Below are 13,013 nucleotides of genomic sequence, written 5' to 3'. Positions count from 1 at the left end.
AGAGAGGGTGTGTACTTATTTCTTTTTCAAAAAATTAATGAAATAACCAAAAGTTAGGGGTGTTTTAAGGAATTAACCATGAAATTTTGAGTTTTGGAAAATGACTACAAGATCTACGGATGGGGCTCTACGGATCCGTTTAATACTATGAGGAAGGATGCACAAAGGAAATGATGTAGCACTACTAAATGACAAAAAAAAATTTCGTTGTTATAATGGTTTCGCAGAGATGGCTCTACGGATCTATAGTATCTTTGAGGAATTGGTAGTTGACTGCCATTTTTCCGATTTTACCCCGTTTTTGATGGTTTCTTAGCGGATTATAACGATCCGCAGAGGTGTACACAGGATCCGCAGAGCAACCTCTACGGATCTCGAGGTCATTGTTAACAAGTCAGCGACAGCTGGACATGACGGCCACAAGGGGGATGTCAACATAGAGCAAGGGCGCAACAACGAGAGTAAACCGATAACTCTATTTTCCGATGGCCGGTCATGATTACATATAAGATTCTCTTGGGCTATTTATTCTTTTACTTTCTTTTCTACCTCTTTGACTTTATTTTGTATATTGTTTTATGTTGCTCATTTCCACCGATTTACTCATTGACGGGTTACATTACCGTCTTTTAGGGATATTTTCCCCTTATTTAAGCTGATTTTTTACCAGTTTGTTTATTCTCTTTACATTTTGAGGGGCTAACAATCAAAGGATACACATAAATTTTTTCAAAGAAAAATCCAACTTCTCAATACTAGTTTCCGTAGAAAATACCCATGCTTTTCAACCAAATTATTTAGGTTTAAATCTGTCCTTAAAATGAGTTTCCAACAAATTAGGCTATCTCAAATCAACCAGTTTTCTAGTAGTGTTCTCTATTGCTCCTTCATGAAAGGCATATGGCAAATTCTATTTAAGAAGAGCATGATTAGAGTCTTTTTTATAACGCAAATGTTAAATGTGAAAAGAAGTTTTAAAGCTTGACCAACTTATACCCATCAGGGAAGTCTAGTAGCTTCAACGGATTTTTTTTAATGTAAAAGTTTCCGATGGGCTTTTCCCCCTTGTAGACCACCTCGAATTTGTAATGATCTCCTTTCTTCAGTCCATACGCAACCCTAAAATCTTTCCAACCTGCTCCTCCTATATAATAGAAATTAGAGTTCTTTTGGTTCTTTAAATCCACAATCCATGACCTTTCATCTTCAGCATTTTTGAGAGTCATCCTTTTGTGATTGATTAATCCATTCGACTTTGCAAACCTGCTTGGCAGATACTACAATAACCACCATTTTAAGTACGAAAGTTTCAAAATTATTGAATGCAAATAAATTAGGCATTTGTAGTTATTCAAGGCAATTCAAAATTTTGTGAGCGTTCATTCCCCTCTTTTCTTATAAAGATGACTTAACTAAATTCAATTACCAGAATCGATTGTCTTATGCTGTAGGATTTCAGTTCACCAACGAAGTATGGTCGGCCATCTTCACAAAGAATGGAACCTTCCTTTTGTGTAAATTTTGCTTGTTTGTGGAATTTAATCGGGTTGCTTTTTAGAACTGAGCAAGATCAAAAAAATAAAATTGTTAATTCAAGGTCTTGGATTGTTCAAATATAATATTATTTTCATCTCAAATTAATTGTTTATATTTGATTTTTGAAGTTTTTATTTTTCAACTTTGATCTTAATTTTTGTTTTTTTTTGTTTTTGATAGATAATAGTTGATGCAAAATATATAAACGAATTGTATTTTAAATGTTTTTTCGTTGTTATACGTTTTATCAAATAATATATAACACAAATATAATTATTTAAGATCAAAATTAAAGAAAAAAAATTTAAAAATAAAAAATGGACCATTAATTTGGGATGGAAAGTAATTTTTTAATCAAATCACAAAGAATAGAAAAAAATTAAATCCAAATTAAAGAAAATAACGTACACATAAAGTTGACTATGGGAGGCTTGTCCTCCTCTTTCTCGACAAGCTCAAACTTGAATGCATCACCTTCCTTCATTCCATTGGCAACTAGAAAAGCTGTGAATCCGAGTCCAATATATAAAAGTCTCTCGTTAGCTTTCTTCAGTTCAACTTTCCATGATCGACCTTTATTGTCTCTAAGAATCATTTCCCCTGCTTTTAAACGATTTGGTATCCAAAAGTCAACAGGAAGATACTGAAATTAGAAGCACCGCAATATGTAAGTGATTAAAATGAATATGTAAAATTTATTTCGTTTACCTTAAGAATTATGGGTTCTAAAAATTACCAGAAATGATCTTTTGAAGCTAGTAGGCTTCAGATTTGAAATGAAGTATGGGTGATTGTTAAGAGTCGAACTAGTCTCCTTTACTTGAATATGATTTTTCACTAAATTCTTTCCTATATCTTGAATAAACAAGCAAATCATGTGAGCTTTAAAAGGGGATTTACATAGCTATGTATGAAGAGGGAAAGAAAGATACATACTATAGCACTTGAAAACAGGCAATTCTCCGTTTTTAACAAGCACAAACCTACACACGTCTCCGACTTTCATGTGATGTTTTACTATGAACTCGTGCCAACCAGTTAAACAAAGCTCTGTTTTCGTTTTCGTGAGTGTTGCTGGCCATGTTCTTCGTGTATCATCCGTTAGATACACTTGTCTGTGTATCCTCTGGGTAATCAATCCATTTGATCTTGCAAATTTAACTGGAACATGCTGTAGAAACGTGTATATATGATTAATGTTATTATGGGGTTAACACAAAAGCTTTTCCAATAGTAGTTTTCCATAAAATCCTGTTCAAGTAATCAGAATTTAATTTAAGTACTATACACACATTAATCATGTTAAGCATCTCATTTGACCTATTATGAGGTTGATGACTAACCAATCTTGACTTATTGATAACATAAGGTGTCATTTTGCCAATGAAACAGCCACTACCAACTTGAGGTATTTCTTCGTCTTCATATGCATAATCGTTCCTCTTTGGCTTTTTTACCTTCTTCGGTCCTTTCAAAAAATAATAATGTCGACCAAAATTAAAGCAACAACCCATGAATTAACTGCTATATGGAAAAAAAATTACCATTATAAACTAAACAAGCTATGTATGAATCATAGTCTGCTTACTATGTGTACGGATCGTTTCAGATTCTGTCAGAGGTTCTTCTCCTTCCATCTCGTCAAATAGATTTGGGTAATGTTTTTCGCATGTAGATTGTTCAAACACCATAACATCAAACACCATGCACCCTTGATTTTTGAAAACAATAAAGTCAAACTCTTGGACTCCATTCTCTCTCACAAACCTCACCCAACCGTCACCAAAAACTCCGTCGTCAATGTCTACCGACCATTCGCGACGCCCACGTCTCAGTATCGCTTCCGAGCATCTCTTGCCATTCAAGTTCGTCAAGAAAGAGGTTGGAATCGACTGTAAAATTAATGCGTATATACAGCATAATGTGTATCCGAGAAGAATGGGTATATATGTATAAAGAATATTGCAAAACTATGCACATTAATGACTTGTAAGTGAAAAATGTACAAGCTGTACATATATGATCAGGGCCGGCCCTAGGGGTGGGCAAGTTGGGCGACCGCCCGGGCCTCGCCAAATCTCGGGGCCCCTTCAAATAATGATTAGCATATATATGTATATAGTTTTCTGCTAATATAAAAAAAATAACGCCAAACAAATTAAACAAAACCTTATGTGGTTGATTTGGATGAAGCGCTTTGTTAACTAATCACATGTCTAGAGTTCGAACCTCGATTTGGCCAAAGGTTGTTTTTTGCTTTGTTTTTTTCTTACATTTCTCTTGTAAGGCCTAGGGCCCAACGATGTATTCTATTTGTTTCCTACTTGTAGTTTGGCTTAGCAATTCCGATCAAAATATATTAATATTAGTTTTGGTTATTAGCGATGTTTTATATCTAGGCTTTATTCAATTAAGTATTTTCATTAATTTGAGTTCTAGAGTTCAATTAAATATGATTTAGTATTTTTTTTTTACTAAAATTTTGTAACTTAGTCTACATGTTTTATGTATATCTTTTACACACTTTGCAATTGGAAACTTTATTTATTAATTTGTACTAATGGAAGATCTTAAAATGAACTACACCTCACTTAAGTAAGTATTATTGCATAAAGAGTGTTATTGTATTAACTTTTTAATTAATTTTTTTTTCCGAGATGCTGTATTTCATTAACAAAAAGAAATCGTTATGAGGGCCTTATTTTTTATTTTGCCCCGAGCCTCAAATCAGCTTGGACCGGTCCTGTATATGATGCAGAGAAATGCTCACAAGATTTAATAAGAAGCCTGGAGGGACGAACTTGAAGAAATGAGTTGGAGGACGTGCCATGACTAACATGGCGTGAGTAGTGGCAGTGAGATTATAAACTCGCTATATTTTGACTTTTGAGGTCTGCTTTGAGATGTCTTAATTCGAAGTTGTAACGATCTCAAACGACGCCATCTAGCTAGAGTAAGTACTAACCGATAGACTCTTAAACTTAAACTTCCATATGAGCACCGTTTTCAAAGTAATCGAGTAGCATTAATTGATCTATGCTGGATGGGATCTAATGTTATCACAATTTTTACAAAATATAATATTTAAAAAATACCAAACAAACCTAAAATACCATATTATTATGAGAAAATAACCATAATAAATTTATTTATATGTTTTACCAAAGAAAAAAATAGCCACAAAAATGGAAAATACCAAACTCGCCCTAAATTCTGCGAAAATATGGCTAGTTTGCAAAAAAAAAAAAAATTTGAAAAATGAAAATGACGTCGTGTTAGAAGCGTTGACAATGCCGGAAATCGATATGTTGTTATTGGATCCGATCTAGCAACGGAAGAAGGTCTGGTAGATGAAGAGGGAATAACTTTGTTGACAACACGTGTAAAGGGACGTAGGGTTAAGGGGATAACAGAAAAAAGAAAAAAAAAATAGGAGTGGTCCAATACGATTAATTTACTGTTGTGAAGGGAACAAAAAATTAATCTATATAAATAATTATTATTTTTAATTTTTAATATTATATATTAATAAATATTATTTATTAGATTATTAATCATGTTTAGTTAAAAAAAAATTAATTTCTTTTTATTGAATTATTAATTTATTGAACTATTACTTTTAATTTATTATTTTTTTCATATAATAAATATTATTTTATTGCATTATTCGTTTATTTCTGATGTATACAACTAATGTTTTTTAATTTTATTAGTTTCATAACAAAGTCGTCGAAATACGCAAAATCATTGCTTCTTATCGTAAAAAATCGGTGAGATCACCTCCAAACACCTTCATCGGAGGTTCAACAGAAACCTCACCAACCTGTTCCATCCAGTGGCGCTAGTAGCCACCTGCAATAACATCTTCATAATCCACTGGAATCCTTCATACCCCACATAATGCGGAACAAACCATTATAACAATTATAAGTGTTGATGTTTTCCTTAGACCATCTCCAATCCATCTCTGAAAGACTGTCTTTGCAGTTAGACAACTGAAGACCAGAGTTTTGAGCTAATGGAAGTTGTTGGCGGATACTATGCCACGAGGAGAAGCCCTGAAAATATCATGGGAGGAGTTCTTGGAACAACTAAGGGTGCAGTACTGTTCAGAGATAGATCTGATTGATCTGAACAATGAGTTCCAAAACTTGAAGATGGGGAGAATGAGCGTAGATGACTATGTTACTGCATTCACTGGGAAAATGAAGTTATTTCCGTACCTAGTGCCAACGGAACTCACCAAGATTAAGAGGTTCGCTAATGGACTGCCTGTTGACTTTGGTCCGACAGTTAAGATGGCAACCACTTTGAAAACAAATGTTTGAGCAGCTAAGAATGTGGAGGGACAGCAGAAGGAAAAGGGTTTGGAAAGGATAGAGGTTGGTGAAAAGAGGAAGTTCGATGGACCTTCAGGGTCCAACAAGAAAAACAAGTTCTCGAAGTCTAGTTCGAGAGGAGGTGGAGGCGAAGCGAAATGGTGCGACAAATGTAAGAAGAAGTATCACAGAAAATGTGACGTAGTGGCCACATGCTTCAGATGTGGAAAGCCAGGGCATTTTGCCAACGAATGCACTCTCACCAAGAAAGTTTGCTATAATTGTAGTGAGGAGGGACACATGTCTAGGGACCGTCCGAAAAAGAAGGAGGCAACAAGACCCAACATTCTACCAAAGCCGAAGGCGGGAGCCTTCCAGATGACACTGGAAGCCGCTAAAGATGAAGTTGATGTCGCTTCAGGTACCTTTCTCGTTAACGAATTGCCTGTCAATGATAACCGATGATACCTGAAAAACAATAACCACTGGGTAAGCATGAAGCTTACTGATTTCCCCCAAAATACCCCACACAACAAACATACAAACATGCATATCGAGTCCACAGTTATTGAAATGGATTACCATTTACCCCAGGCTCATAGTCTCTTGACTAGATTACCTAGGTTTTGTTGGCTTGCTGCCTCAACCCAACAACTCCTCCCAAGTCTTCGTGCCTATGACTTATAACCATCCCGCACCTGGTATCTTGGCCTACAACACACAACAGAACCACCTCAATCTCATCCGCCACAATATGTCGACATATAAACAATCATGGATCGAGTAGGAACATAAATAGATGCAATTACCAAATATGCATCTCACCATCGCCTACTAGGTCCCTCACATCACACTACTTTGCTACTAGCAAATCTCCATGGAATGCATAGCTATAAGTAACTAGAAATGAGATATCCACTCGAAAAGATGATCCTACTTTAAAGCCACAACCAAAAAAGGAACAAGAAAAAAATCCTAGATCAAGAGTTTTCATGATATCCTACATGGCTACATACAACCCCTAGGGCATGCTATTAGATGATAACCAGCCTACTGGTACTCTAACTAGCATACCACTACTATTGCATCCTAACAGATATGGATATAAATATATCTAACATATCACTATAGTACATCAACATCCTATACATAAGGATATATAACCAATCTCTAAGAAATGCATAAGCATATGTACCTAGAGGTAAGATAGACATCTGGACAGATGATCTTACTGCAGAGCCATAACCAAAAAGGGAACAAGCAAAAAAGGCTAGACTAAGAGTCCTCAGTTTATCCTACACGACTACATACAACCCCTATAGCATCCCTCTACTAAATGATAACCAAAACTAGTGGGCCGTTATTGGTGCCTTCGACCCACGGGTACAGTGAGGAAAACTCACCTGAAATGAAGAACCCAGAACATTGTGACACACTTCCCTTTCTGCACTGCTTGCTCCTACGAGCCCTTTAGCGCCAAAACATGGAATAATCTTAATCATCAACCCAAATCCTTAAATTTTGACCCAAAATTAAAAAGTCAACGGTAAAAAAAGTCAACAGTCAACTGACCCTCACAGCATGATGATCAATTGGTCACGTCATGAACCACTAAAAGAAAAAATAGTTGCGATCCATCAATTCTCAGGATGTGACAAGCATAATCTCACATAATGAGAACTGTTTGGAAGAAATTTTGATGAATTAAATCCCTTAATCCATTAAGCCACTAATCCACCTCCTCCAGAAGGCTTCTTAACACCCCAAAAACCATAAAAATCAAGGATTTAAGGTCTTTCAAGTCCAATGCAAGACTTAGGCTTGAATTAGGTCAATTATGAAGTAAAGGAGGTCAAAACCTCAAGCATGAGCTCAATCATCACACAAACTTCAGATATACCACATATAACCACCAAGGGATAAGAACCCAACACTCTAACACATCTCATCATGAACCATAATGCATAAAACTCAAGATCTAGAAATAAGGATCCACAAATCTTGAAACTTGATTACTTACAAGGGTCCAGAGATGTTCCTAAAAGATGGTATTGAGGCTTGCAAGCTGCTCCTATGCTCCAAAGACATTTCCTTCACCTTCAAGTCTCCAATACACCACCAAATTCTCAAGAACTCAAGGATGGGGCTAGGGTTTTGTTAGAATTGAATAGAGGCTGAAGAAGATACCCTAGGTTATGAGATAAGTTCCTTAAATATGGAGAAAACCCTAAAAAACCATGGGCTTGGACTGCAACGAACCTCACGACGTGATCCTTACAATGTCACGTCATGATTCTCATTTACACATGCCACATCGTGACCTCTTTATGGTCACATCCTAACACCTATTTTCCCTAAAAGTCATGCCTTTGACTCCTTGATGCCCTAAACCGATCTGTTTTGGAAACTAGGTGTTACAATTCTCATTCACTTAAATTAGATTTCGTTCGCGAAATTATTTCTCGCTTTCACTCCTAAAGTAACACCTTCTAGGTCCTTCAAACTCGATTCCTTACATACGAGATGCGACCACTTGAGCATCAATACCTAAAACCACCTTCCTCCAAGCTCCTAAAACTAGGCTCACAAGCCAATTCGAGTAGAGATTCTAGTAGTCCGAATCACATCTACTGCAACATCTATTGAACAGTCATATACCTCCCAACACCTTTACAGACTTTAACGAGAAACAAATCACCTAATGAAAAACTATACTCCATACAACATCCTTAATTTGTAGGAGAAGAATCCACTTCTTTGTCCATGACATGCAGACACCAAATTCATATACAACCTTAAGGTAGACAGAGCCACCCCAACTGTCACCCATGCTGACCAATACTCGTAGACCTAGTTCGACCAAGAACTCCTGACTTGCGCCTCCCAACGAATATCTGAAGAAGGAAACATCAACCAATGTAACCATCGTACCAACGAACGTCTTAGCAACACTCAACAGATGAGACTAACTAACCTTCACCTCAACTATGTTGAACAAAATCCGCAGATTTGATCAGTCTCAGACCTCCTCGGCTATACACCGTCCTTTTAAGCAATGAAATCTGGAATGTTGGTTTATGCTAACCCTGCATGTAAATGCACCAATGCAAGGAAACCCAATGATTACATACTAAAGGAGACCATGATCCTACTTGGTTTTAACAACCCTACTCTGTTATCCACTGATAACACTTGGGCTTACCCCTGATCCGCTAACCACTAACATCACTTGGGCTTACCCTCGATCTGCTGACTAATAACTGCACTCCCATCCTAACATAACATACATCGAAATAACAATACTTAACTAACCCTACCAGGATTTTGGTCCCTGTCTCAGACTTCCAAGCCCCAATCAAACAAGAATAGACAAGGAAGCCCTCCACACAACCCTCAACATGGGCTCTTAACACCTTAGAGTCTAAAATACAAGGATGCCTTACAAATTACTAATACCACCAAAATAAAGAAATTCGAAAAAAATCTATAGCTAGAGATGACCCCGATGCAAAATTCAGAAGATTAAGCATGTAACATTCGGTTTCGAGAAGTTTCTTATTTTGGGAATTATGGGCATTAAATGGATCAAGTTAGGGCCCTAGATTTCAAAGGGTTTTTGCTTTAGACCCATTTGGGTATAAATTATATAGGTTGTGTGATCCAAGTTTCAGCTTGTGCTTTAGATTCCAAGGGTATAATGGTAAAAGTGATGCTTCAGACCTTTTGTTGAATTAAGGATTTTAGTTCGGGAGGTTTTAAGTCAAAGGAGATTTGATGGTATTGTAGTGCTTTTCATTAACTTTCCAATCATATGAAGAACACTGAATACAGAGTTGGGATGAATAAGTTATGGATATCGGAAGCTAGAATGGGAAAGAGTTTGGCATGTACACTAGGCGTATTTGGCTTAATTGGTCGCGATGATTTTCCCTAATATGCTGGGTGTAAGTGTGGCGATGTTAAAACCCAATTTTTGGGTCTTGGAACCTATTTAAAAGTTTTAACCTTTTGTAAACCCTTCTTATCTTCAGCCTCCATCTTCTAAAGTAGTTCCCTTGAAACCCTAGCCCCATTTGTGTGACGCTTGAGCCTTTTGAGTGATTTAGAGTGTTCTTGGTGCATATTGGAAAAGAAGCAACTCATTGGAGAAGTATTGGTTGACTTGGAGCTTGTATATCTAGACCTTGTTCATCTTGATCTTTCTTCTGGAGGTATAAAGCTTCAAAATATATGGGTCTTTAGTGTAGATTTAGTTTTGGGTTATGATATAAGCATGTTTTGGTACCATGGCTTGGATCTTGTAAGTAGAAGTTACTCCAGAACCTTTGAGCCTGATTTCTAGTCATTTTGAGGTCATTAAGTCATAAAAATCGAATCTTGATGGGTATATCTCTTCCACACATGAGTTAGTGGTCCTTTAGTGAAGTTATGAATATAGGGCTTTGGTTTGGAATCCATTAAGCCATGCAGAGTCATAAAGTCAAAAAATTTATGACTTAAGACATCCCTTAGATAGATATGGGAGTTAGACATTAGATCTTAAGGCATTAAGAGCTTAGAAAGTGGTTTTGGACTTCAGTTGGCATATGTTGAGCGTACCCTTCTGGTACGCTGCATATTGCGGGTTCCAACCCTTTTCCCTTCCATCGATCAAGATGTATGATGGGCGTACTAGGGTGATATGTTGGGCGTACTCACCAGAATGCCATTTTGGGCTTTGGGTCATTTTGGGTTTGGGCCATGAATTGTTGGGCCAAGTATGGGAATGGTAAAATAGTATTTTACACCCTTAGCATGATAGAATATGGGTGGACGTTGAACGACTACGGATTATTACCCTAATTATTGATTAGGTATGATCTTAGATATGTTCAGTGTGAAAAGCCATGGTAACAAAAACACAAGTGTATGATTTATTGACATCAGATTGAGGTGAGTCTCCTCACTATACTTGTGGGTGGAAGGTACCAATGCCGACCCACTGGAATGTGTTATGTAGGATGCTAGCTACCTTTGTGACTCTTACATTATATGTTGGGTTGGGCCCATGGGAATGCATGTAGGGTTTGGTCCATTGTATGTTGGGTTAGGTCTATTGTATGAAGGGCTATGCCTAATTGTATGTTGGGCTAGGCCTAATGTGCGGGCTAGGCCTAATGATATGTATGGTATGTGGTATTTTGGGAAAACTCACCAAGCTTTGTGCTTACAGTTTTAGGGTTATGGTTTCATGTACTTCCAGTTCAAAAGGGAAGGACCAGGCGTGACTACATAGCATCCCACATAGTTTTATTCCATAGTAGTTGTTTACGACTTTTACTCTGATGTTTAAATATTAATTTTTCCTTGAATGTTTATAGGAACAAATTGTTGTATGGATTAATGTTTTAAAAATGATTTTTTTTCCATGGATTTTTGGGACGTTACAAAGTAGCTGCATGAAAGTTTTGAATTGGATTAATCTGGATGAGAGTTGAATCTGGGCATAAGGTCTTCCTGCTACGAGGCCTACGCTCTCCCTAACTTAGAATATACTAGACCATAACAACTTCAACAATCCTTCTAAACTCCCAGACAACTTGAACTCTAATACTTGATCCCTGCCCTTAACATCCAAATACTTAGGAGAATCTGCACCAACAAAAACATTCATAAATTCCAACATGTAAGCAAAACTCCAAGGACAATAACCAGTCCGTTCATAATAAGAAATCACATAAAAACATAGCTAAATAAGATAATTTCATTTAACTAATCATTCAATATTACAATTAAACTTCCACAACATAAACATAAAATACAATGATATCAGCAACGTAGTACCCGACCAAATCGAAGATTTACTAACTCAAACATTGGTCTCTGGAATTTGGGGCTTCCCATAACGTCCGTCAGGTAATTGCCAAGATAGGGGTGCAAGGCTCTAAACCACACCGAATAAGAAGGGGACAATGAACTCTGATGTGGTTCTCCTGGCTGCAATAGAAACAAACCCGCATACTCTGCACACAGTCTCTACCCAAGTGCCTTTCCTTGCCACACTTATGACATGCAAAATATTGGTACCTCCCAATATGAAACTTCCCACACCTGCCACATTGAGAACTCCTCCCCATAGCTGGTCCTGAACTTGAGTCGGCGAACTTGAACTGCTTGACCCGCTATTGGGCGCTCAACATGGGCTTTCCCTTTCCAACTGGGTTGGATGCTTGCCTTCCTTTTCCATGATTGATGATCAGGATAGGAGCACTTGTCACAGAAGGGAAATGAATCTTCTTCATTCTTAATTTAACAGTTTGTAACAAGTTGTGGAGTTAGGTCAATGTCATCTTTGTGTTGTTCAAATGATAGGTCAAAATGAATTGATCATAACTAGCAGATAGAGAGTTAAGGATGATATCAATGGATTACTGCTTATCAAATGTGACATTGAGTTTTTCCAACCACCCTACATATCTCTGTATCTTTTGTATATGGGTGCAAATAGATTCTCCTTCCTTCAGCTTACATGTACTTAAGGACTTAACAACTTCATACCTTTCTTGTTTTGCTTTCTTGTGAAACTTTTCAACAAGATCTAAGATTATTTTGTATCGCTAATAGTCCTCATAGAACTTTATAGCTCAGGTACCATGGTTCCAACCATTATGCAAGTGACCTTAGTGGTGTCGTCGGTATGTTGTTTGTGGATAGCTAATTCTTCTGGAGTAGCAGTCAATTCATCAATCTTAGGAATGGGGTTATCGAGAACATACTCTTTGTTCTCATAACAAAGATTCATCTTCAAGTTTCTCATCGACTCCATATAGTTTGGACCAATGAGCTTTTCCTTAGACAGAATTGACAAGAGAGTGAAGTTTGAATTTGGAGTAGAGTTTTGAGTAGCATAAATTTCACCATTTCCAGACATCTGTTTGAGAGAGACGTTTTTAGTTAGTCGATGTATATCGTTAATATTTTAACCCAAATTAATATTCAAGGCCATGATCCTAAATATAATTCGAAATGAGAAGAGAGATGTTGTAATCTAATTATGCATTTATTTAGGTAGGCATAATTCTAATTGCATTCTAATATGAAACTGCTAGATATTGTGAGATTCATTGAATCTTATCAACGACATGTTTAATCTCATATATGCTCTTCCATTTGTGTCTG

General features: G+C 36.8%; 1 protein-coding gene across 1 annotated transcript; it reads right to left on the bottom strand.

The window, feature by feature from the left end:
* Positions 1 to 974: 974 nt before the first annotated feature.
* Positions 975 to 12,765, bottom strand: LOC145004697 (B3 domain-containing protein REM14-like). Its single transcript, XM_078963678.1, has 9 exons — positions 12,487 to 12,765; positions 3,125 to 3,428; positions 2,880 to 3,004; positions 2,752 to 2,787; positions 2,473 to 2,707; positions 2,273 to 2,391; positions 1,945 to 2,179; positions 1,427 to 1,560; positions 975 to 1,277 (listed from the first exon to the last, which is right to left on the bottom strand). The coding sequence occupies exons 1-9, from the start codon at positions 12,763 to 12,765 to the stop codon at positions 975 to 977; spliced, it is 1,770 nt and encodes a 589-aa protein (XP_078819804.1).
* Positions 12,766 to 13,013: the final 248 nt, after the last annotated feature.

The sequence above is a fragment of the Lactuca saligna genome, chromosome 1 (genome assembly GCF_052625555.1).
Source record: "Lactuca saligna cultivar CGN05327 chromosome 1, ASM5262555v1, whole genome shotgun sequence".
NCBI lineage: Eukaryota > Viridiplantae > Streptophyta > Magnoliopsida > Asterales > Asteraceae > Lactuca > Lactuca saligna.
Note: the sequence above shows the minus strand (reverse complement) of the source record. Positions and strands in the feature narration are given on the sequence as shown.